This window comes from Ictidomys tridecemlineatus, chromosome 12 (genome assembly GCF_052094955.1).
Source record: "Ictidomys tridecemlineatus isolate mIctTri1 chromosome 12, mIctTri1.hap1, whole genome shotgun sequence".
In the NCBI taxonomy this organism is placed as follows: domain Eukaryota; kingdom Metazoa; phylum Chordata; class Mammalia; order Rodentia; family Sciuridae; genus Ictidomys; species Ictidomys tridecemlineatus.
Window position 1 is genome coordinate 110,177,670 of NC_135488.1, and position 25,703 is coordinate 110,203,372.

The 25,703-nt window shown below is 36.9% G+C and overlaps 1 protein-coding gene and 1 pseudogene across 3 annotated transcripts in view; one reads left to right on the plus strand and one right to left on the minus strand.

The window, feature by feature from the left end:
* Nucleotides 1–25,703, plus strand: part of Nbas (NBAS subunit of NRZ tethering complex) — a 298,757-nt gene that overhangs the window by 105,240 nt on the left and 167,814 nt on the right. For all 3 annotated transcript variants that reach the window (XM_078029643.1, XM_078029644.1, XM_078029645.1), the window contains 6 exons: nt 1,607–1,760; nt 6,410–6,595; nt 7,502–7,675; nt 15,773–15,906; nt 21,373–21,435; nt 23,059–23,181. In XM_078029643.1, coding sequence (XP_077885769.1) covers nt 1,607–1,760; nt 6,410–6,595; nt 7,502–7,675; nt 15,773–15,906; nt 21,373–21,435; nt 23,059–23,181 — 834 coding nt within the window. The remainder of the gene's footprint in view (nt 1–1,606; nt 1,761–6,409; nt 6,596–7,501; nt 7,676–15,772; nt 15,907–21,372; nt 21,436–23,058; nt 23,182–25,703) is intronic.
* Nucleotides 3,708–4,649, minus strand: LOC101974074 (non-histone chromosomal protein HMG-17 pseudogene; annotated as a pseudogene).

Sequence of the window (25,703 nt, forward strand, 5' to 3'; positions counted from 1 at the left end):
AAAATAGGAGGCTAGTTAAGTAAAGGATCATTCCACACGTGAGACTTAGTGTGGTGCCAGTTACAAGCACAGTGGCTTATCTTGGGTATGTGCCTAAGATGCCCAGCTACTTAGGTGCTTTGTGTCTAATCATGTGCCACACCTGATGGAACCCCCCCAAAAATAGTAACTATAAATAAATCAAATAACTATTAGGTTTATGCCAGGCAGTGTTGTCTGTTTACTTAAATTACTTTGAATTTTTACAACATTTTGCAGTAGTATTAGCCCCACATTTTAGAATCAAAGGAATCCTAAGGTAGTTTTAGCTAAGTAACTTGTCCAGGGTTTCACAGCTTTCAGTAAGGAATTGTGTTGCATGTTCTGTAGCACACTTATAAGCTCATTTCCTTAATTTTTGCATGGATTATATTATTTGATATTTTATTGTTTTCCAGGTATTGGGGAAAAATATTTTCTCCAGTTTGTTAGTAATACAGTGTGCTTACAATAAAGAAGTACCTTTAAAAATGAGAAGACGGATATGAGTGATATGTGTTCTACATACAAATGTTGATATAGCTCTGAGAAATCTTAGGGATTCCTCAGGAAGTTTTAATGTTATCTATAGAAGTATAGTAGGAAAAGAGAGAAGAGGTGGCAACATCGACCAAAATTATGTGGAACAGTTCTCAATAGTAATTTTGTCAGATGGCTTGTTGACTATTTGGAACAGGAGGAAAAAACCTCCAAACTTTTGGTCTGTTTTGGGCATTGCTGAGCAGAATGTCATACATAGATTTAGCAAAACACTTTAATATTATGCTGTGCTTCACCTATTTTGTTTGGTTATTTTGATATGTAAACTTTAAATGATGTGTCCTTTAAGGACAAATGGTGCCAATATAAGCTCACTTCCTTATAATCACAATAACCAACCACATGTTACCACCTCACTTTAGATGAATGAATGTTGCTAAAGGAACATGGTGTTTTCCTGGTCCATCTGGGGAGTCTGTTTACTTTAGTCTTGTCCCTTTACCATGGAAGGCAATTGTCTTTGATCATCCTCATAAAAACTCCTTATAATTTGTGGTCCTCATGATGTTATCCCTGTGTGTGTTCCTTTAAGGTATTGTTCATTTTTCACTATTGTTCATTTGGTGGGGAATGTTATGGAGTAATCCTGTACTGGGCACACACCAGTGCATTGCTTCCATGCCAGGGCCTAGTAGAGGTATAATCCCAACCTAAATGAGGCGTTATTTTATGTTTATGAAAACAAGATTTTGTAATTCCAACTCAAATTGAAGTAATCTGGGGGAAATTTGCTAACCCAGGCCTGGCTGGCCAGCACAGGTGATTTTGATTTAACCAGTTTGCTTTCCAGGGTGACTTTATTAATAGTTTTGATTTGTGGCACAATTGTTTTATGATTTTTACAATTGGGAAAAACTGTAGGAAAATAAATTCTCCCAAAGTGTCTTTTCCTATAAGTATGCAAGTACATTGGAGAAAACACATAAGGATACACACATAATCCCTCTGTCACTTATTTCCCCCTTTCTCTCATAAAATTTTTTTTCTAGCATTCCAATGAGTTAATTGTTCCTTTTGTGATTTGCAGAGTGGTTGTTGAGCCGAGTCTCCAAGATGAAAGTGAATTTTTGTATGCCGCGCAGCCTGAGTTACTCAGGTTCAGGACGGCCCAGCTTACAGTTGAGAAGGCTATGGACTGGTATCAGAGCAGAGCAGAAGAGATAGAGCACCATGCCGGGCAGGTGAGGGGAGAACTGCTGCTGCCCAGGGATACTGCAGTGTTGCTGGGTCCTTAGGGCTCAGCGTATGCAATGGATGTGGATAGCAAGGTCAGGAATCATGGAGGTCATTTGCAAGGGATGGAATGAGTGATTCTTATTACTTTTGTTCATTTATTCTTTGCCTCAGAAGTTTTCGTGGCTTTTATTTTGGATTCTTACAGAGCAATTATGTGCAAGAAAAGTTGTAAATCTTTTATAAGCTGCAAAACATTTTGTCCCTGTTTGTCTATGTATTAACTTACTGACATTAATTTAAAATATTTTTTCTACATAGAGTGCTTGACCAGTCCCATTTTACAGTGAGGTAATATGGTTGATTGTGATCTTGCCTTTCAGGAACCCTGTTCAAAGCTGTTTCTAATATTTTCCTTAAAACTATACTCAATTTCTCTTAGACTTATGGACCTCTATTGAGATCCATAACTATATCAGAGGAGGCATGATTCGGAGATGAGGATTATACTGAGCTTAAGTTGCTGAATATGAATATTGACTCTTCCCCTAACAGACTTCGTGATTTTGTACCTTTTTTGTACTACCTCAATTTTCTCTTGGCATTAGTTCTAGTTCAGAGTTCATGAGAACAAAGAAATATACTTGAGAACATTGAAAACTCTGCCAATTGGCTGAACTTGGTAGTGTAGTATCTGTAATCAGTCATTTTGGAAGCTGAGGCTGGAAGATTGTGAAACACTGCTTCAAAATTACAAGAAGAGGGCTGCGGATGTAGCTGAGTGGTAGACTGCCTCTGGGTTCAATCTCCAGTACTTCAAAGGAACACTACCACTTGTGCCCCTCCCCTCACCTAGCACTAATAATTGAGTGCTCCGTCAATGTAAGCCATAGTTGATTTCATCTTAAGAGAACAGATTGGTAATTCAAAACAAAGAATGGTAAAAGGCACTTTAAAAGTCTCAAGGTTTTGGTCAGTAGATGACATTTGCTTTCTCCCCACATCCTGGCTTTGGACCTCCTCTCCCACCATCAGTCTTTAGTTTGACAGAAAGGTAGATTCTAGAGGTTCTGGCGAGCAATAGCACGTGGGAAGAAAGATGTAGATCCTTGTTTACATTTCTACTTTGTGTATCTGAGAAGGTCCAGTTTTCCACATGGTAGCCTTCTTGAATTCCTGCTTAATCTATTTTAAATTTATAGAAAAATAGTGTGCTATTGTGGAGTTCTACACACCCTTACTCCTCCCACCAAATTCTCCTTATTGCAAACATCTTGCATTTTAGTGATACATTTGTTAAAATTGATAAACCATTCTGTAGTGATTGGATGAACTATGATAGTTCCAGAGAATGGAATATTACTAAACACAAAAAATGAGTTCTCAAACCATGAAAGACAGAGGAACCTTGAATGCATATTGCTAAGTGAAAGAAGCCAATCTGAAATGGCTACCTAGTATATAATTCCACTGTGTTGCATTCTGTAAAATGTTGAATTATAGAAACAACAAAAAGATAAGTGGTTGCCACTGGTTAGAGGAGTAGGCAGAGCACAGAATTTTTAGGGCAGTGAAAGTACTCTTAATGATACTAATAAAGGTGGATAAATGTCATTATACAATTGTCCAAATCCATACAATGTACAACACAAAATGTGAATCTAATATTATCTGTGGCCTTGGATGGGATGAGGCATGTTGATAGTGGGGATGGTGTGTGTAAACGAAGTGAGGTGGGGCAGGAGGTATATTGGAACTGCAAAGAAGTTGTCTGTCAAAACTAGAAGAGAAAGGCGTTTTCTTCCACAGCAGTCCAGCTTTGGAGACAATCTACTAGTGACATGTTCCTTCCCCCCAAAACAACAATGAAGTGTTCTGTGTGGTAACAACATAGCTTAAAAAAAAAAACCAAAATTCTGCATTTTTATAAAACTTGTTTAAAAAAAAATGGCATTTCAACATGTACAGTCCCCAGAAGGCCAGTTACCAAAAGTGCACACACTTCCCTTGGCGTCTTCAGCTCCTTCGGCTCTCTGTGCCTGGTTTGTTTTGGCATTTCTATTTTCTGCAGGGTTATTCCCATCCTTGCTGGCCTCAGCTTCTCCCTTCTCTCTCCCTCCTTTTGAGCGTCCTTTTTAGGCTTGGGCCCTGGCTTTGGAGGAGCAGGTTTAGCAGACAACTTGCAGATCTTGGCTTTATCTTCTTTAGCATCCCCTGCAGCCTTTCTCTTGGGCAGGATGGTGATGGCAGTGGATGCAGGCGCTGGACGTGTGGATGCAGCTGTGTGCAGCTGTGGTCCACCCGGGGTCGTTCTTGCCACCTCTTCACTCTGCTCCGGTCCTTGTCTTTATTTCTCCTCCTTCAATGGGTCTTACTATCCCTACCCACTTTTAGGGCAGAAAGTTCAAATCCTACCTCTTTTATAACTAGAAAAATAAGTTAAATCCATATTCTTCCTGGCTTCTTGTTGTAGCTTCTTGTTTCCATCACATCTCAGCCTAGAAATAGTCACTGTGCTCTTGGTAATCACTTTATCAATTTTTGCTTTCTTCTCTTTCCAGTCCGAATCCTTCTACAGTACTACTCAGGCTAACAGTCCACCTCTTAATATCCAGTTCCCTCCGTTTCTCATTGAACATCTTGTTCTTTGACACCATTTACTACTTTGCTGAAATCTTTTCTTAGGTGTATGTGACAATATTCCACTGTTTTCTTGTGCTCGTCTTAGCAATTTGTCTGCTCCTGTGGCTCACGTTCTTTGGCTTGTCAGTTATCACTATTTCTCAGATTGCTTCTCTTGTCACTAATTCTTGTCTACAAGTGTGGCCCATTCAGATCTTCTCACCTGACACCACTGATTTATGTGCTGACAGTTCCCAAGTAGAATCTCCAGCCATGTACATTTACTTCAGCTGCGGGTTTGGTTTAGCTGTTTTTGGATCTGTGTTGGGCCTCTGCACTGAGATACTCCACAAGCTCCTGAGCAGCAACACATTCAGTTCAAGGTTCTCAGTTTTGATGATGATCCCTTGTGCCCATCCTTTGACTTAAAGGAAAAACCCAAGCCATCATTGTTGACTCCTCTTCCTTTTTACTCATGCTTCTCATCTGGTCTGACCAAACTTCTCAGTTTGCTTCCTAATATTGTTTTTCTCCTTGAATGTCTTCAATTATACTGTCATGGTTTGGCTCCTTGTTATTTTTTTGCCCAGTACATAGTAAATGTTCATCTAATACTTATCCCGATTCACACACCCATTCACTAGCTACTTCACTCATTCATGTGGGCTATCTGTCAGGATTCCTCCCATGCTGGCAGCTTCAGTTCTTATGACTAGTCTCCCTGTTTTCAGTCCAGGCAATTTCAATTCATCATCCTGATTAATTCGTCATTCAGTAAATAGTATTCCAAAGTGTAAATCTGTTTGACAGACCTCAGTGGAAAACCTTGGGTCATATTTTGTTTCAGGATAAACTGCAGATTCCTTAGTGTCACACTATCCTGACACTAAGTCCTCTTTAGGACTCCAGCCCTCCTGCCCTTCATGTCACGCCATTCTGTCTGATGGAGCTAGATGACAGTGCGCTCTGCCTCCCTGCCTCCCACGCTACTCTCCCTCTTGTGCTTCACCTCACTAAACCCATTGGTTCTGCAGAGCCCATTTACAAGTTCCTCGCCTAGGAAGCTGCACACCCTCAGGATGGGCTCAGTACTCTTTGGATCCTGGTCAGTCACAGCACTTGCCTCACTTCTTCCAGTATTGACTGGTTGTTTTTCCTTCCTAGACTGAGGAACTATTGAAGGTAGAGGCCTCGACTTACTCAGCTTTGTGTTCTTAGTGCTTCTAATGATGTTAACTCACAGTAAGCCCTCAAAAAATAATTTAGTCTAGGAGCCAGAAACTCAGGGTAGTGTGACAGATCATGGGCATAGGCCATGACAGATGTTTTTCCATGAGTCAGAGAATGTTAATCCATAAATTTTATCAAGGAATGGGACAAATGGCATTCTGTTGAGCCTCTAAAGGAAAATCATTCCTTGCTTTTTATCTCATGAAGCTTAAGTGAGTTGAGTCAAATGTTTGTACCAGAGTTAATCAGCAAATATTTATTGAATGCCTTCTGTATGGGAGGCACTGTGGAAGGAAAGTGTCTGAACTGGAAGCTGTGAGGATAGTTGCTGTTTTTAGAAACAGCAGTGTAGTAAAGTAAGAGTAATTTGGCTTTCTTACTATCTGTTATTTTTTCCCTCTCCTTGTTAATATGTTGTGAGACTTAGAGACATAGATGTTAAACTGTACTGTGAATTATGATGCTCTAGAAATTTAAGATGGTTATCTTTCCTTTGATATCTTTAAAAAATATTATTTTTAGATGAACATGAGCACTTTATTTTATGTGGTACTGGGAAACGAACCCAGTGCCTCACACATGCTAGCCCAGGCGCTGTACCACTGAGCCACAACCCCACCCCTCCCCACTCCTTTAATATCTTTATCCTCAGTATTTCTTGCTGGTTGAGTCTTTTAAGAACTGTTTTTATGGTAAAAAATATATTTTTAATGGAATTAAAAAATGGTCATAAGAATTAGATTCTGGACTAAGTTTTTAATTCAGAATGTCTAAGCCTAGGACTTACAGTTGTTCTCGATTTTAGGTTGACTGTGCATTGTCACTTATTCGACTTGGAATGGAGCGGCATATTCCTGGTTTGCTAGTTCTGTGTGATAATTTGGTTACTCTGGAAACACTGGTTTATGAAGCTGGGTGTGACTTAACCCTAACCTTGAAAGAACTCCAGCAAATGAAAGACATAGAAAAACTAAGATTACTGATGAATGGCGTAAGTTTTATTTTAACATTTCTACTTAAGCATTCTCTGTACTTTGACTAATAAGTCTTGAACCAAAAATGAAATGTTCTTCAAACTTGAAAACTGAGTACATAAAGGTTTCCTGATCTTTTTCTCCCAAAATCAAACGTCATGGGTATGTTACTGAAGTGATGTAAAGCTGTGTTGACTATTTTGCCTGGCTTGCCTTTTCTCTCTCTCCATTCCTTTATCATCTGTCCCCTCTTTTCCATCCTCCTTTTTTCACTCCGACCCTAACTTTTTTTTTTTTGCTTTCTTTTCCCTGTAAGCAACCCAGTGAAACTTGGTTTGTTTTGTACGTGGGACTCCCCTTATGAGACTCGGGTAGATCTTTTGTGGTAATTAAAAGAAGTGATTTCATAATTTTAGGGATAATAAGTAAAATTATCAGTGTTATTTGAAGTTTTGTGAAGGTGGATATAAAGGAGCAAAATGAAAAGAGGAAAGGAATGGAGGGATTCTGGACTTTTCTAGATGTAGCTCCTTTCCAGACCTCTTTGCTCTTCTCCCTCCTTCTGTTCTCGTGCCTTTTCCCCTTTCCCCCTTCCTCTTGGTTTAAAGTCTCCTCTGCCTGTTCACATATTCTTCCTCTTCCCTCTCTGTGTATCCTCTTTGCTCTGGACGACCTCATGACTATGTAGTGGCATGAGCAGATGGGCCACAGTGGTATTGTTGCTGTACCCCCACTATTCCCAGGTAGAAGGTGACTGATTATTTGATGCCTGTTGGTACATAAGTGGTGACCTGCAGTGTCTGTCTTAAAAAGTATGGCACAGCCCCTGTTGAACATCATCTGACTATTGGTAAACTTTAGGACTCGTGTGGGATAATGCACTATTTAATGCTTGCTTGTTTTTTTTTTTAACGTTCTTTCAGTGTTCTGAGGACAAATATGTGACAAGTGCCTACCAATGGATGGTTCCGTTTCTCCATCGTTGTGAGAAACAGTCTCCTGGTGTAGCTAATGAGCTACTGAAAGAATATTTAGTAACTTTAGCTAAAGGGGATTTAAAATTTCCCCTGAAGATATTTCAGCATTCCAAACCAGATGTAAGTAGAAACTCTAACTTAAAATTCCCTGCATTTTTTAAATTTATAGAAATAGGTTTTTTAAAAATGAATTTTTATAAGACTCTGCAGATAATTCTTTTTATACAGAAAATGGCTGCTCTTTAAAAGTGTTTCAGTAGTGTAGTGTGAAAATTTTTCCAAAAGTTCAGAAAATTGTTTATTTTTATTTGTCTTAAAGTTTGTGAACTATCTGCTATATGTTGGAAACTGTTAATACCAAGAAGATGAATAGTTAATAGGAATTCAATACCTATCATGTCTCAAGTGTCAAAAGTATCTATTTCATAGGATTATTAACTAAATATTTTATTATCTTAATATAGAGGAAAGGAAAGTTGTGATCTAAAGTGATTAGGTACTAGCCCAGGGTTACAAAATAGGTAGAAGAACTTGCATTCAAATATAGTATTCTAATGCCACAACTGTTCTTAACTTTTACATTGTATGATACCACTAATAGGAGATGGTTTCTGCCCTTGAGTACATTCAAATAGTTTATGAAAATCTTTATGCTCTTATAAAGTATCTTGTAATTATTCTTAATTACTGTTTTATCTACTTAAAGAGTACTGCATAACTTTGAATTTCTAAAGGGTTCACATTGGCTGATAGTAAAGTCATTTTGTTAAGTACAGCATACCTTTGCATTTGACAGTGTCTTAATTTAGCCACAAAACAAATATGCTATTTCTAGCGATAGTGCCTCCCTTTCTTTTGAGGGGCACTCAAGCAAGATGGCATGGTCACTTGAGTCCTGACTTTGTAGTAATTTTCAGAACATTATATTTGGGTTCAAGCAAAAAGCATTTCAGACTTCTTCCAATTTTAAATTCGCATTGACTATTTTCTTGCCCTATCCTTTGTTAGTAAGTCCACTAAGATTTATGGTCATAGAGCAGTATAATGAAAATTTAAAGGAAAAAAATTGCTACATTGTACACTTTTGGTTTCTACAAGGTTTGTCAGAAATATGTCTGTTCATTGGTTACTTAAAAATTTCCATCTTCTCATAAGCAGTCTGCACTTAGTATTCTGGTTTTAAATGTGCGGTGGTTTATTGTGAGCTGAGGTGGGTTGCTTATGGCAGTAGAATACCATGTGAGAGATTGAATATGAATGTTTTATGAGGAAGAAAGAAGCAACTTTAAATTCTTTCCAGTAATCTTGTTTGTGATACTTCTTCCTCCCAGAATCTTGTAAATCCTTTGTTTGTAGTCAACTTTTTGTTGTTTCTACTCTGCAATTTAGCATGAACCTTTTGAATAAACCATACAGTCATTTGCCTTTGTTGAAACATGTGAACACCAAAGCAGAGAAGCTGCAGGGCCTGTGCTTCCAGCCTGCCTCTGCAGCCTTGTTTCTCTCCAGGAGAACATGAGACCGTTCACAGTGAACTTCTTGACTCTTCACCCTGTCAGGCTCACTCTTGGCTTTCTGTATTTTATGTCATATTTCCTTTGTTTAGAATGGTGATTCCCCCTTTTCATTCACTTCACAAATGACTGCCTATCCTTCAAGTCCTGCTCCTTTAGATTCTCTCTACTGTGAAATCTTCCTCGACTTCTCTGTGCTCTGACAGGTCTTTGTACTTGCTTCTATTATAGCCCTTATCATACTGTGTTGTGATTATTTGTTCATGTTTGTCTTTCTTTCCTTTATTCCTTCTCTTTGTCATTCATCTCTTTATTACCAGGAAATAGCATGCTGCCTAGTAGTGAACAAGAGCTCCATTCACTTTGGCAGAACAAATGTAGGAATGAAGGATTGCAACTTCATTTCTTTGGGGGTGCTTTAGATCACTTGTTTATATTTACTTGACTAAGATTGTACTGGGAGTATTGTTTGTAGTTCACTTAATTTTTTATGAAAAGAAGGTACCTTAAATCTGCCATGAATGATGCAGAGAGTATTTTAATAATTTAACAGCAGCAATGGCTTCTGTATCAGACAGCTTAGATCAAGTATGCTGCATTAACAAATGATCTCTGTGTTAATAATGTGCAACAGCAAATACAGTTTTTCTCACAAGTGTCATATCTGCTACAGTTGGGCTTCTGCTGTATTCCATGTGTTATTTACTTGGCAAATCAGGCAGAAAAATTATTTTCTATCCTGTGGCCCAGGAAAACAATTTAGACTCCCAGTGGCTTTTAAAGCTTTAGCTGAAAAAAAGGGTCTCAAGTTGCTTCCTCACTTTCCCCTGGCAGAAGAAAGTCTGATTGCCAAGGCTGACATTAAAGGTCAGAAGAGCAGTTCTTTCATGGGAAAGGGAAGCTAATACTTAGGAGCCAAAGTCACAGTGATAAGGAAGGTCTTAAAACTCCTTTGCACCTGCCTGACGACGTTCTTCTAAATCATCTCGTGGACCTCAAAGTTCATTCTACTTTATAACTCCTAAAACACTCTTCTGATTGTAAGCCATTGCTCTGTGACTGAATCTGTCATTGGAAAGTGAAACTTGGTGTGTGTGTGTGTGTGGGGGGGGTTCTGGGCATTAATGTCATGGGGACACCATCCTGCCTTCTCAGAGTTTTCTGTCTTGCAAACAGGTGACTTTTGAATGTTTCTGTGCATGAGAACCATGTACACATTAAAAAAGAGTTTTTATGCCTTTTCCAGATACAATGGAGTAGAATTTGGTGGGTGGGGTCTTGGGGTATGCTTTTGATCATTTATCCAGTGATTTGGATGGAAAGCCAGGGCTGGGAACCACTGTTTCAAATGTCCTTTCTTTTAACCAATGGGGATTTACTTTAGCTTTGCTAAAGTACCATCTTTTAAGTTTGTTTCTAATTATATAATTCAGTGGGCAATTTTAGTTTTAAAATTATATTTTCTAGTTTAATATTTACTGTAGAATAAAATGTAAAGATAGAAATAATGTTGTTTCTGACAGCATCATTGACTAAATGTTCTGAAATTTTTTTTACTCTAAAGTATTTAAAATTACTCATTAAATTATTGAAAACATGTTTACCTGTGATGCTGAGCTTCAGAGAAAGTAAGGGGAATTCCTGCTGGCCAAAAGTGAAGCAGAAGGAAGTCAGAGAAACACTCAGGAAAAGCTAGTGGTAGTGTGGGTGGGGGTGTGGTTTTCTGTTCCACTCCAAATGGCGGCATTGTCAGTGAAAGTGCAGGATAGAAAGCTTCATACCCATGGGCACGTGAGGACCGCCAAGAGGCGTGACTGCTGGCGTGTACTTTTCATTAGAGGGGTGGGGATGGGCAGCCCTTCTAACAGAGCAGTGTTAAGTCAAATCTGTTATCTGTGATAAAACTGGACCTGGTTCTCTTGGTGATAGCAAAAGCAAAACTTCTTTGAGGGACTCACATTTGAACAGATGTGTAAGAATATTACAGATAAATCTTGGTGAAGATGAGTTTACAATGCTGTTTTACAAAACCCAAGGAAAATATCTATAGGCAAGATTGAGTGGGCAGAACCTTGCTCCCCTTCCACTCTGACAACAGATGATCAGATATAGGCTATGAAATACATATTTTCAATACTTAAGATATGAAGAAAGAAACAAAGACATGAGAAGGAATGCAGAAACTGAAAAAAATTAGCTGAGATTTGAAAATAAGCCATTTAGAACTTATAGAATTGAAATTATAATAGAAAAAATTTAAATGGAGGAATTCAAAGGAATTTAAGACAATTTAAGAAAGTTTCTTAGAATTGAAATTTGGAACACAATTTATCTGCAATGTAGAACATAAAGTGAAAAGACATGGAGAATAGGCAGGGCAGGTCTGATGTAGGACTAGCAAGAATTCTAGGAAGAGAGTCTGATGGTCTGTCCATGTCCTAGTACAGTGTTGTTTTAATTATAGAGAATTGGGAGTATTTATTTTTGGTACCTGGGATTGAACTCTGGGGCACTCAGCAACTGAGCCACACCCCCAGCCGTATCTTGTATCTTAGAGACATAGTCTCACTGAGTTGCTTAGTGCCTCGCTTTTGCTGAGTCTGGCTTTGAACGCAAGATCTTCCTGCCTCAGCCTCCTGAGTCAATGGGAGTACAGGCATGTGCCTCAGTGCCTAGATGGAGTATGTCTCATGTCTGATAAGGATAGTATTTCTTTGTAGTTTTGTGTTTTTTTCCCCCCAACTAATTTTTTAAGCTGTTCTTGGATATTTTTTTTCCATTTAAACTTTGGTATCAGCTTGTCCAATTCCCTGACAGCTTTTTTGTATTTCCTTGTGATTATATTGAATCTATAAATTAACATAGGGAGATTACTATCTTAATGTTCAATCACCCTCTTCAAAAGTAGGATATTTTATTCTATTTGTTTACCTTTTTAAAAAATGTGTTTCAGGAGTGGTTAAAATTTTTGTTTTGCATATTTTTACATTCCTAAGTTTTTAATTTTCTGTCCCTCTTACAAAATGAAGTTTTCTCTTCCCTCACTTCTTGTTTATTTTTTTTTGTGTGTGTGAATATGAAAGCTGTTGATGCTGCGTGTGAAGTTTGTATTCTTCCTCACTGACTTCTTACATTGCTTCACTCTGGAGTTTTCTAGGTATTCTATCTTCTGTGTTCTTTTCTACATGTCTATAAGTTTTTAGTTTCTGAAATTGATTCTCTTGCATTTTACCTTGCTTTGTAATGCAGACTTGAGCTGCCCATGTTTGGAAGGCTCATTGTGTCAAGTTAGAATGTCCTGCATGGACTATATTCTTTTAGTTTAAGAAAGGGCAAAAGGTGGTTTAATTGTGACCACTGAGAAATTGGGAAAAGGATGATGAAGATAAGAACAAGTGTGTCTTAGCTTGTCTACTGTAAGACTTCATGTAGGGAGTCTGACGGGCATAAGGAAAAGTGTCTTATAAATTTGAGCATTGATTCATGTACACAATAGATTGTATTAAGGAAGATATGCTGAATGTTAAAAGGGAAAAATAAGTAGCATAAGAATACAGAGAAAAGGGGATCTTTGTATAAGAGTAATAGTTTTTTTAATGAACTAGCATGTATTGAACCTATGCAGGGACCATGGACACCTGGGAAAGTTCATTTTAAGTCACAGTTAAAAGGAAATAAAACTAAATAGGTAGGTATAGGACAGTTGGTAAACCTATATTCTTTTTACTTATTTTTTATTCTAATTTATATATGACATTAGAATGTATTTTGACACATATGTAAATGGACTAACTCTTCATTCTTGTGAGGTACATGATATAGAGTTACGAAGGTCATGTAATCATATATGCACATAGGGTAATAATATCTAATTCATTCTGTTATCATGTAAACATATGTTCTTGAAGACATTTCAGGTAGAAGTAGACTGACAAGTAGATATAATCAAGCTTACATAGTATTTAGATTAAAGCAAGTATAGTCAGCCTTCTGTGTCCGTGGCCTCTGCATCCATTGCTCAAATTTCCATGTGCTTAGTATTAACCTACCATGAGAATCAACCAACCATGGATCAAAACATTAAAAAAAAAAATCTGTACTTAACACACATAGACATTTTTCTTGTCATTATTCTCTAACTACAATATAGCAACTATTCACCTAGCATTTACATTGTTTTAGGTATTATAGGTAATCTAGAGATCAAGTAAAATACAGGTGGGTATGTGAAAATCATATGTAAATGCTATGTCATTTTACATAAGGGATTTGAGAATCTGCAGATTCTGGTATCAGCGAGGGTTCTGGAGTCAATTCCCACAGATACCTAGTGCCTCCTGGAATTTAATTTGGGTAAAACAAAACTTTGTATAGGGTATGTGGTTCTTGGCACTACAAAGATGGCATATAGCCATGAAGGTTTTTGGAAAAGCGAGAAGCTCATTCTTGACCCTTCTCATTGAAAGACTACTAAAGGATTTTTTAGCATAAGCCTTTGAGTATATATGATTAAGTACAAACTCTAGAACATCGAACTTAAAAATGACTCTGTAAAATGTGTCCACGGCAGGAAGCCTGAAGATTGAATAAAACATCAAGGATTTGGGCTTGTTTTCAGATGGTTTCCCAAATTGTTTTTTGACTAAATCTAGTTTGAGTGTTTCGTCTTCCTGGGGTGTGTTCTTACCATATACAAGCTAGTTATTACCATATTCTTCCCATTCTCCTCAGTCTCCCTGCATGCAGGTCAAAGTCCCCTGCAGGATTGTGAGAGCTTGTGTTGCTTAGTTTTGGCTCTGGAGCCAATGGCCTGGATTTGAATCATGACTTTGCCACTTCCTTGCTTTACAAGCATGAGCAAATCATTTGCTCTCTCGGCACTTTGGTTTTCCCTTAATGTACAATGGAAATAAGACTAGCAATAATCTTAGAGGGTTGTTATGAGGATTTATAAATTAATGCATGCAAGCACTTAGAAGTGGAAGCTGGCACAAAATAAGAAACTAAGAAAAGTTATTTTTAATTTATATTACCCATTTTTATTCTCTTGTCCTTTTGTTAACAGTTAATCACTTAGTAACTCTGGGCAGTCCTTGGTCAGATATTAGTGCCAACTTAATGACGATAAGTGTTTTCTTAATACCTGTGGACATGTATATAAATCTTTGACTCAGCTGCTTTAGAAAACTTTGTTTCCCTGGTAACCTTGATTTTTTTTTTTTTATTTGCATCCATTAGAGTTTTTTTGACTTAATAGAAATTTATTTCCTATAGCTCTGGAGACTTAAAGTCAAAATTGAGGTACTTGTAAGGTAGAGTTCATTCTGAGCCTTATGCTCATGGCTTATAGGTGGCTACCATTGTCCTGTGGTTACATGTCCTTTGTGCTTGCAAGAAAGAGGAAGAAAGGTGTGCACCACATTGAGGGTTAGGGCTTCAACATTAGGGGGAAGTGGGGGACACCCTTCAGTCCATAGTGCCCCCTATAGAGGGGTAATGAAAAATTGGGAGTAGTTAAACTATATTGAAAACTCAGGCTAAACAACAGAAGGCCTCCTTAGTAGCTGTCAAAGTCCCATCTTCTGCAGTGGGAGTGGGAGAGCAGGGAAAGCTGAAGACCAGGGCCTGGGGGTGCAGCTCAGTGGTAGAATGTTATTAGCATGTAGGAGGGAGGCCCTGGGTTTAATCCCCAGTAGAAACAAATATTAAGTTTTCTAAGAAAATGCCTTTTTTGGCAGCTCTCTCTATCACTTTCCCATCTGTTTTGTGTATATTGGGGAGTTTCTACTAAAATGCTGAAATGCAAGAGATCATTATTACAGAAATTATCCTAAACTTTTTGTTCAAAACAACTCTTAAGTAGTTTCAGGCTTTCATTTGGTTTCTGTGGTGGTAAAGTGTAAGTGCTCTGCATATATTTTTTACCTAATCCTCTCAAGCTTTCATTTTAGTTTGTGTTGATAATGTCTTCCACATTTAATAGTTGATTTAGCCTTCACTATCCCCCTTGCTTAGGAAGGTGTTGTTAATATTTGTGTTATAGAGGAGTAAAACAAGGCACAAATTGGTTATTTTTGTATCTCAGAAAATACTGCTAGAATGGATATCTGTTTGCAGGGAGAAATGGTGTATTCTGTATAGAAAGTGGCCTGAAGTGGTCATTTTTCTGCATCAGAAATAGATTATGTTCTGTGGTTTGTGTACAACAAACACATTACAGTTGGACTTCTGAACAGAATGTCAGTACTGTGTAGTTAAATGAATAATGTATAATACATACTCGAAAAAATAAGTTCTAGCATTTTTAAATATTAGTTAAAAAAATTTTATGTTTTTGTAATTGGAACCCAAAGAATTTGGCTCCAGGGTTAGAAATGTTATTTTTAATGAATTGCATTTTCAGTTCACTGTGCTTTTCCTCTTTGCTTTATCTTAAAAGGGTCATAAATTGACAAGTCTGTTTTCAGCAGATGCAAAGCTTATGGGTTACAAATTATCTTTTCTAGCTGGTTCTGTAATTAAAATGTGATTTCATTTAGAATTATTAAAGACCCCAAAGTCTTTAAGCTGAACAAAAATCAAGATTTATTTCTGTGGCTGATTAATTGCACTATTTAATATTCTATTGGCAGTGGTACTGGGCTAGGGAGAAATAGACTGTGAATCTATTGACATTTAGTACAAAATGCTTTATTTTTTCTAGCTGAAGCAAAAAATTATTCCTGATCAGGATCAGCTGATGGCAATATCGCTAGAGTGCATCTATAACTGTGAACGAAATGATCAACTCTCTCTTTGCTATGACATCTTAGAATGTCTGCCACAAAGGGGATATGGGTAAGAGTCCATAGGCCAAACTTACTGTCCTTTTATTCTAACCTTTAAAATGAAAACATTGCTTCCCCAAATATTCATCATAGAGAATTTTTGGGCTGTGAAAGAAATACAAAGATGAAAATAAAATCATCTGCAATCCTGTTGTGTAGAGATAAACTCCAGTTCTTCTACCATTATATGGGAAATACTAGTATATTTTATACTACAATTACAACTAAGTTATATAATTTTGTTAAACTTTATAATTATCTGTTAAAAAATAAAAACGCCATCTCGACAAAAAACTCTTTTTAGCTGGGTGTGATGTGGTGGCACATGCCTTTAATCCTAGTGGCTCAGGAGGCTGGGGCAAAATAAAAAAGAGATGTGGCTCAGTGGTTGAGTGCCCCTGGGTTCAACCCCTGGTATCCCCCACCCCCAAAATATTTTCATTAGTGGATTGGTACTGATTGATTTTGTTTTCAGTTGTGTTTTAATTGTCATATTTATCTGCTAAAAGTGTATTCTGTGAATTTTTCTTGGTGCTTACTTGTGTTAGTCTTCGGGGGACCTGTACTAGTGATGGATGAATGTATATAATTTTTAAGTACTTTTATGTTTAAATGGAATCTTATATATGTGCTTTTTAATTATTGATTTGGATGCAAATTGGAAGTCAGGTAACAGTCATTCCTTTAATCCTTTCTTTTTTTAAAATGTAGCATATAATACAATTTTTACATCTGGAAAAGAATTCACGTTGCTTACAACACTTGAAAGAGCCAGAAGGGAAAATCAGCAGGCCTGTTCTAAGCCTTTGTAACTTTTGTCATTTAACCTCTTGTCATTAATTTTCTTATTTGCAAGATAAGATACTTAAACAGGAAAGCTCCTTATCCATTTTCTCTTTCCTTGTCTCTCTTGGCCTTTCTAGAAAATATTTATTTTTTATGAAAGTACAAACGTGTTTTGCAATTCGCCATGAAATAATTATCATGCAGTCATTAATAGTACTGAAATCAGATGAAAAATTAATGGTAAAGCAAGATAGTAAAGCATTATCCCAGTGACTATTTTTCTTTTATTTTTAAAGGTGAAATTTACATTTATAAAGTCAAGGTCTGACTGCCATTTTCTTAGCCACCTTAGCCAGGCTGGCATTACTTAGTCAAATAGCCTGACATCGCATGTCTGTCTTATGTGATGCAGCATGAAGAACCTGGTATTTCAGTGCCCTGAGGAGTAATTGTGCTAGAATTGTTCCCTCTGGATCTATCAATCTTGTCGGCCAGTTTATAGTTGAAACAGGAACTAGAAAGACAATTTAAATAGCCATGAAGAAAATAGTAAGGTCAATATAGAATATGGAACTTTCTGCAAGTCAGTTGGTCTTTTCCCTAAAATAAGTTTTTACTGAAAAAAAAAGTGAGGTGCTATTGTAAAATACAGGAGTCCAGAGGGACATGATCCCCTCTTAATTTTTAAAAATGATGTAATGTATGAACATAGTTGAAACTAGGCAGTTTAACACTTGATAGTAGACAACTGTTTATGGCCTCCTTTCTTCATCCTTAAATACCTGCCTTCAAAAAAGCAGATAACTTTGATAATTTTTATTATCTTAATATTGTGCTTGCTGTTAATATTGCAATTTTAGATCATTGTTGGTATGCTTTTATGGAAATACTTTCATTTTTCTGTTAGTATTCCTCCTATTTTTTTGTCATTACAATTATGCATTTGGGCTGGGGATGTGGCTCAAGTGGCAACATGCTCCCCTGGCATGCTCGCGGCACTGGGTTTGATCCTCAGCACCACATAAAAATAAAGACGTTGTGTCCATCGAAAAACTGAAATAAACATTAAAAAATTGTCTTTGCTCTCAAAAAATTATGCAATATTGTTTACACAGAGTTAGGTGTTTTTGTTTTCTTTTGATACAAGTTTGTTTTCCCTGGATTGGGTAATCTCATTATTTTTTTTGTCCTTCACTTCAATCTTCCTAATACCATGATCACATCCTTCCAGTAGGTAGAAGGCTAGACTGTGCAGTTACAGGTGCAGGATCTTTTTCCTGCAAGGTCTGAAGGTACTGCTGTTGTCTCCTCCAGGTTTTTGAGAAGCCCAGTGCTATTCTGAATCATAGTGCTTTACGTGTGGTTCTCTTCCTTTTTACAGGGTTTGCTATCTTATCCTCGTCCTTAGTGTTGTGAAATACCTTAAAAATGTTTTCTTGCAAGTCTGAATTTGTTATGTTGTTCATTGACTAGTCTACTCCATTCTGGAAGCTCATAACTTTCAGTCCTGTGGGAAATATATTTTTTTTCCTTAACGAGATTATTTGTACTTTTCTCCTCAAATTCCTGTTTTTCAAAAGTTAGATCTGTGAATTTTGTTACTTAACTGTAGCTCTCATTTAAGACCTTTTACTGCCCTTTTCATTCTGTTTCTCACCTTTGATCTGGGATATTTCTTTAGTTTTACCTTCTAATTCAGTTTTTTGAATTTTAAAATTTGTTTAGCTTTTTAATTTAAATTCTAAGAACTTGTTCATTTAAAAAAAAAAAAGTCCTCATCTTGTTTCACAGATGCATGAATACACGTTCTTCTGCTGTCTTTGATCCTCACCTCAGTTTCTGGTTCTTCATATTCTATTGTGTTTATGCCTTTACTCTTAGGAATGTTTTTCTGTTTTTATTCTTGATGAGTAATTTATAGTTAAAGCCCTAAACAGCTGATTGGAAGCCTTGTATTCGTAGAGAGCAGGCTTGTTTCTAGGTGAACCTTACCTTAACGTGGTCAGGAAGGGATATTTAAATGGGCGAAGACCCTAAAATGCTAACGTGTATTTTCTCTTTTGTTAACTCAGAATAGTACCTCTTTTCCGCCCTTTCCATCTACATGTCTTGTACTTTTTAGTACTGGGGTGTGCCTAATCCAGCTGTCCACAGTATGAAGTCCCTCTGTTCTTCCAGGTGTGGAAGAGTGGACTGCCTGTGTGAGATAAAAGGACTATAACCAGTGTGCGCGTGTGTGCTTATGTTTTCAGAAATACCCGCTGCTCCCAGCCCTAGGCATTCCTTTTTCCGCATGTGTGCTGGCTTCCCATTCTGCTTGCAGTTGTTACTTCTCTGCTTTGTCTACAGCCACCTAATTTGCATCTCCAGATTTTCTGTGCATCTCTTATCCATGTTGTCTCCTTTCTCTTTCTCTCTGTTCCTTGTGTGTACACCCCCAGTTCCTTTTGTTGTTTCACTTACCGTCTTTTAAATGGAGTTTGGAAAGGAGTAGAGATAAATGTAGAGCTACTTCTGTCATATTTAATTGGAAGGCCTTTTAGCTCTGTTTCTGTAGTTCTATGATCTGTGTTCCCTTTTTTGAGAAGCCCAGCCCCTTCACTACAGCACTACTTGCAGCTGGGTTGCCAGTCTTGTCTCAGTTTTCATTTTTCTAGAGAAGTGATATATCTTACATTCTGCCTGTTAGGTTACAGAAACATTGGTGATTTGTACATCCAGTCATTTCTTTCTCCTTGTCAAAGTTCTAAGTTCTGACCATTAAGAAAGGATCTCAGCATTCATCCTGTTAATGGTAAAGCTGGAAGAAGGTCGAGTAGTACTGAGTTACCTCCCTTCTTCAGTCGGGCTTGGGCATCTCTGTGAAGGGAACTTGGTATTACTCAGACCTATGCGAGTATGGCCAGTCTCTCCTTCACATCCTTGGTAAAGAATGGCAGTATATAGCAAGTGTGCCTCTAACAGTCATGTCCTTCAGTAGGCAGCAAAAGGCAGGTAAAATGGATTGTATTATAGACATTTTGCAGCAAAGTGTGATTACCCACAGTTGAAAAACTTCAGTGTGAAGGATTTCAGAATTTCCTTCTATACAGGGCAACGTGATGCAGAGGCTACTCCCTAACCTATTTTTCAGAGAGTAAGTCCTTGAAGGATTTCTGCTTCAATGAGCTGGGTGGGAAACTTGGTGGTTCTCAACTTGATGCCTCCTGTCTTGGTCCTAAGTGAACTAGACCAAATCATTGAAAAGAATAATCACTTATTCAATGTCAATTCACAAAGGAAGTACACTGCTTTCTTTGGTATCTATGACTATGCTACAGAATGATAATTTTAAAAAGATTACTGCTGAAGGTGTACATTAATGAAAGGTAGCTCTGACGAATGACTATAGGTAGTTTATACCTGACTTCTCACTCTCGTTTGAAGCCTAAGAAGGTAGTGTAATCTCTGAAAGTTGCACCGAATAGTTGTCAAATAGATTTACACCAGGGAGATCAATCATTTTAAAAATGAGGCTTTATGTTCAAGTTGGAACATTCACTGGAATTCAGGGCACTGTGGGAAGGCACTGAGAGTGTCAGGTTGGGACTCAGCAGAGTGTTGAGGAGCACTTACTGTCATGTAGGGTGAAAGTGTTTATAGCAGTTGTTAGGTTTTTCTGCCAAATCTGTGTTCCCTTGATGTGTTGTGCTATGTTTCCTCTTCTCTACCAGCCACATTTTATTAACTTGGGTGCCTTTCCTTAATACTTCTACTAGTTCCCACTCACTCACTTCCACAGAAAGACTTGCTTTCCTGTCTTTACTGCCTGCCAGTGATTTTTCTCAAATGGTGGTTCTTCTCCCTGGTTCTTCACCACTGAGGTGGATGGGATTCCTGATGGGATGGAGTGATTTGTGTGAGAGCTCCTCCTTGTATATGGAATGCTAATGAGGAGATCTTAGGGCGGCCACAGATGTTGTCAGGCCTTGTTGAAAGCCAGCATGTGGAGCCTTGCTCCTTATCTGATGTATTAGTTTTTTTTTTTATTTAATTGTAGTTGTGTATGGGCAACATGCCTTTATTTTATTTGTATGCAGTTCTGAGGATGTAACCCAGTGCCTCACACATGCTAGGTAAGTGCTCTGCCACTGAGCTACAGCCCCAGCCCCCTGATTTATAGTTCTCCAATTAATTTAAATTCTATTCTATTTTTTTTTTTTTTTTTTGCCTTGAGTCAGAACTAAACCAAAAATACCTTAGGAAGTAGTTACTCCTGTCTGGCTAATCTGTTATGGAGAATGTTGACCTACTCTAGTATTTTTTTATTTAGTTTTTTTTGGGGGCGTGCAGGGGTGGTACTAGGAATTGAACTCAAGGGCACTCAACCACTGAGCTACATCCCCGGCCCTATTTTGTATTTAGAGACAGTCTCACTGAATTGCTTAACGCCTTGCTTTTTGCTGAGGCTGGCTTTGAACTCAGTCGGCCTACCTCGGTCTCCCAAGCTGCTGGGATTACTGGCATAATCTGTAGACTCATGAAAACTATTGAATGAATTTAGGAGTTAAGCCTGAACTTTTATTTGGACAGTATGTTACATATGAAATAGAAGAGAAGCATGCTCTTAGACCACTGAATTGGGTGTTATGCTTTATTAAAGAGCCACTATTAAGACTTAATTTTAATTTTTGTTTCTTCAATTCTTTAGTCATAAGACAAAGATGACCACAACTCTTCATGACATGGTAGACCAACTGGAACAAATTCTCAGGTGAGAAAAATGAAGTCTTTTGGTACTGTGCCAACTAAGTGGGACTATCCAAGAAGTGTGACCCTAAGCCAGCCTTTTAGTCATTATTTCTCCTTTGACCTTGTATTTTTTTTTTTCTGGTTCTTTTTTGAGTGAATCTCCCCAGTGATGAACGTACAGCTGCCTTGTTACTGCAGAATGGAAGAGTAGTAAGAGACATGGGATTATAGACTGAGCCTGTATTCAAATCTAGACATTTCTGCTGTGTAATCTTTGAACTTGTGGTTTCCTTATTTTTAATTACTGAACTTGTGGAATTTGGGAATTAATATTATATGAAGCATTTAAAGTTTCTTAAACATAACAGGCACAAAAGAAATGATAATTTCTGCAGCAAGTATTGCATCTGACTTTTTTGGGTACAATATATTTAATTAGATCAAACTGTGCTAGAACTACTTCATATTACTTGGTAATAGTTTTCTTTACTGTTACGAGAAAACATTGAGTTATTTCTTTGAGATTGAAACATTCTTAATTTGCCATTTAAGAAGTCAATATTGTTAGTGTTTATGTGTGTCAATATGTAACTTTAAAATATTTCAAATAAAATGTTAAGAATAACAGTTTCAATGTGTAATTATAGAAATTATAGATAATAACACCACTTTAGTAGTGGTAATATGTATGGTAAAATATAATTTGGAGTTCAATAACTTTATTCACTCAAGGGTCTTTAGGGTAAACATTTTAAGCTGCACTTAAGGGAACAGAATGTTTTGTGTACCATGTATGAGTTAAATGAAGAACTAACTATTCATTTTTCTCAGGACCTCCATTTATTAGCTTGATTTTTATTATTCTGTTCTGAAAATTATACAGTTGTATTTCCTACAGAATGTTTAATAAATTCAAGTGCTTCCTATTAGAAGTTGACTTTTCACTACTCCTTTTATCTGTTTGCCTAATGAAACCTAGAAAAGTTATTTCACTGAGATACAATGAAATATGGATTATGCTTAGGTTTTATTTTTAATGTGTGTGTGGGTGTTTTTTTTTTTTTGGGGGGGGTACTGGGGTTGAACTCAGGGGCACTTATCCACTGAGCCACATCCCCAACCCTTTTTCATGTTTTAGAGACAGAGTATCACTGAGTTGCTAAGCGCCTTGCCATTGCTGAGGCTGGCTTTGAACTTGTAATCCTCCTGTCTCAGCCTCCCACTCCGTGTGACACTGTGCCTGGCTGTAGGTCTTATTTTAAAATAAGAACTTTTTAGTCTTGTTGCCCCTCAGAGCTACAAACCATAGAATTGTTAATGAGTTAAAATTGGGCAATGAAATTATATATTTGGTTTATTTTACTGATTGGTGTTATTATGGCAGAGGGAAATTGCTAAAATAATTTTGAAATAAAAATGCCCTTTTAAAAAAATATGCTTTAGTCCAGGTATATTCTAATGAAAGTCAATGGGGAAAATAAGATTTGAAATATAATGAGCTTTGTTTTTCTTAAAATATAAAACTGGATCATATTGTATGATGTTGTTTGTTTTAATACTAGAACTTAAGTATTTGTATGTTTAAGATTCTTAGAGTCCTTTTGTTTGGCAGCAAGATTTTAAATAATTCTTTTTTCACTTACAGTGTGTCAGAGCTTTTGGAAAAACATGGACTTGAGAAACCTATTTCATTTGTTAAGAACACTCAGTCTAGCTCTGAAGAGGCTCGAAAGCTGATGGTTAGATTGACCAGGCACGCCGGTCGGAAGTGAGTCGTTAAAACTCATATGCATATACAGTTTGATAAGGTTTGACATATATATGCTCATGAAACCATCAGTATTGTCAGGTTCATGAATATATTCATTCCTCTTAAGAGTTTGCTATTGCTTCTTTACGATCCATTCCTGCCAGCTTTTCCTCAAGTCCACGTTCCCTTACAAGGTCAGATCTACTTTCTGTCCCTTTACATGTTACTTTACATTTCCCAGAACTTTGTGTAAATGAATCATCCGTATTTTGTGGTTGTTACTTGACATCTTGTACTCAACAGAATATTTTGATTCATTCAGTAGCTCATTTATTTTTATTTGCTGAGTAGTATTTCATTGCTTGGGTTAATCTCACCTTATTTAACTATTCTATTAGTGGACATTTGGATGGTTTCAAGTTTTGACTTTTATAAATATATCTGCTGTAGATATAGATTTCAGTTTTTCTTGAACAAATACATAAAGGTGAACTGGCAGGATCCTGGTAGGTAGATGGTTAACTTGGGAGAGGTGCCAACTGCCAAGCTGTTTACCAAAGTATCTGTATCATTTTATTTTTTAACCAGTCTTGTAGGAGAGTTCAGCTGTTCTACATCCTCATCAATACTTAGGATTGGTCAGTTTTGTTAAGCTCAGCTATTTTAATAGGTATGTGGTAGTATCTGATTTTGGTTTTAGTTGCATGTCTTTAATAATGTTGGGGATCCTTTTATAGGCTTATTTGACAAGTCTCTTTTCAGGTTTTTTTCCTTTGGTACTATATATTGAATCCAGATGTGCTTTATCACTGAGTTAAATCCCTAGTCCTTTGTAAAAATTATTTTGAGAAAGGGTCTTGCTAAGTTGCTTAGGGCCTTGCTATTCGTGAGGCTGGCTTTGAATTTGATTCTCCTGACTCAGCCTCCTGAGCTGCTGGAATTACAGGTGTAATTCAGGAGGGGCTTATTTTTTTTTTAAAATCGTGTCTTTGGTTTTTATTTTTATTTTTATTTTTTTTAATTTTTTTTTATTGTTGGTCGTTCAAAACCTTACACAGTTCTTAATACATCATATTTCACAGTTTGATTCAAGCGGGTTATGAACTCCCAACTTTACCCCGTATACAGATTGCTGTATCACATCAGTTACCCTTCCATTGATTGACATATTGCTTTTCTAGTGTCTGATGTATTCGGTTTTTATTTTTAATATGCTCAGGATACATGCTCCTTGTTAGACATATGCTGTGTAATCTTTTCTCCACTTGGGCCTTATCTTTCCATTCTCTTATTTGTCTTTTTAAAAGCATATTTTAAAAAATCAATTGGTGGTTCTTGAATTTTGCTTTTGTTTTCATATCTAAAAAATATTTACCACAGACTTTTATATTTACCTTTTATAGCAGAATTTTTAGTTGTACGCTTATTTTTAGGTTCATGATGCATTTTGAGAGTTTACTTTTAATGTTCAAAGTATGCATCACATTGGAATGAATTTTTGGTGCTAGGAGTCAAACCTAGGGCCTCATACACACTAGGTAAGGAGTCTACCATTGAGCCATATTCCCAGCCCTCACATCTGAGTGTTAACCACACTACTTGTTGAAAATACTGTCATTTCTCTACCTACTTACCTTTGCAACTTTGAAAATCAATGGTGCATATGTGTAAGGGTGATTTTTTTTAAAATCTTTATTCTGTCCATTAATTTTTCATTCTTTCAAAAGCACACTGGTTATTATAGATCTATAATAAATCTTGACATTAGTTAATATTAGTCTTTCAACTTTTTTCTTTTTCAAATTTGTTTTGCTTATTATAGGGCCTTTCCATTTACATATGAACTTTAAAATCAACATGTCAAGTGTTCTCATTTGGGATTTTGGTTGGCATTACATCTAATTTATATATTTTGGAGGCATTGCTATCCTAAATCCCTATTAACTCTTCTATTCTGTGAACACAGTATACCTCTCTATTTACTTGGGTCTTTAATGATTTTGTTGCTTTTGATGCACAAATCTCATACTTATTTTGTTAAATTGATTTCTAATAGTATTTGTTGATGCTATTGTAAATGAAATTGCTTTCTTAATTTTAAATTGTCCATTCCTAGGATGTAATGAAATACACTTGATTTTTGATACATTGATCTTGTTTTTTTTAACTTTGTTGGACTGACTAGCTTGAATAGTTTCTCTGCAGATTTCATAGTCCTGGATGCTAAAGTAGAAAGCTGCCATGTGCTTGGAAAGCTGAGAGGAGTCAGAATGGAGGGCATGTGGCTTGTACAGTGTGTGCTTATCAGGATTGTTGTAAGCAACATCTCTTGTCTTTCCCAGTCATGACCTCCCTTCAATACATAACTTTGCCCCTTTTTACTGCTGGATGCAAATAGAATTCTATAGTATGTACTCTTTTATGTAGTCTCCCTGCATTATATTGGTGAGATTCATCTACATTGTTGGTATAACATTTGTTCATTCTCATTGTTGTAAAATATTTCATTTTGGGAATATAATACATGATTTATAAATTCT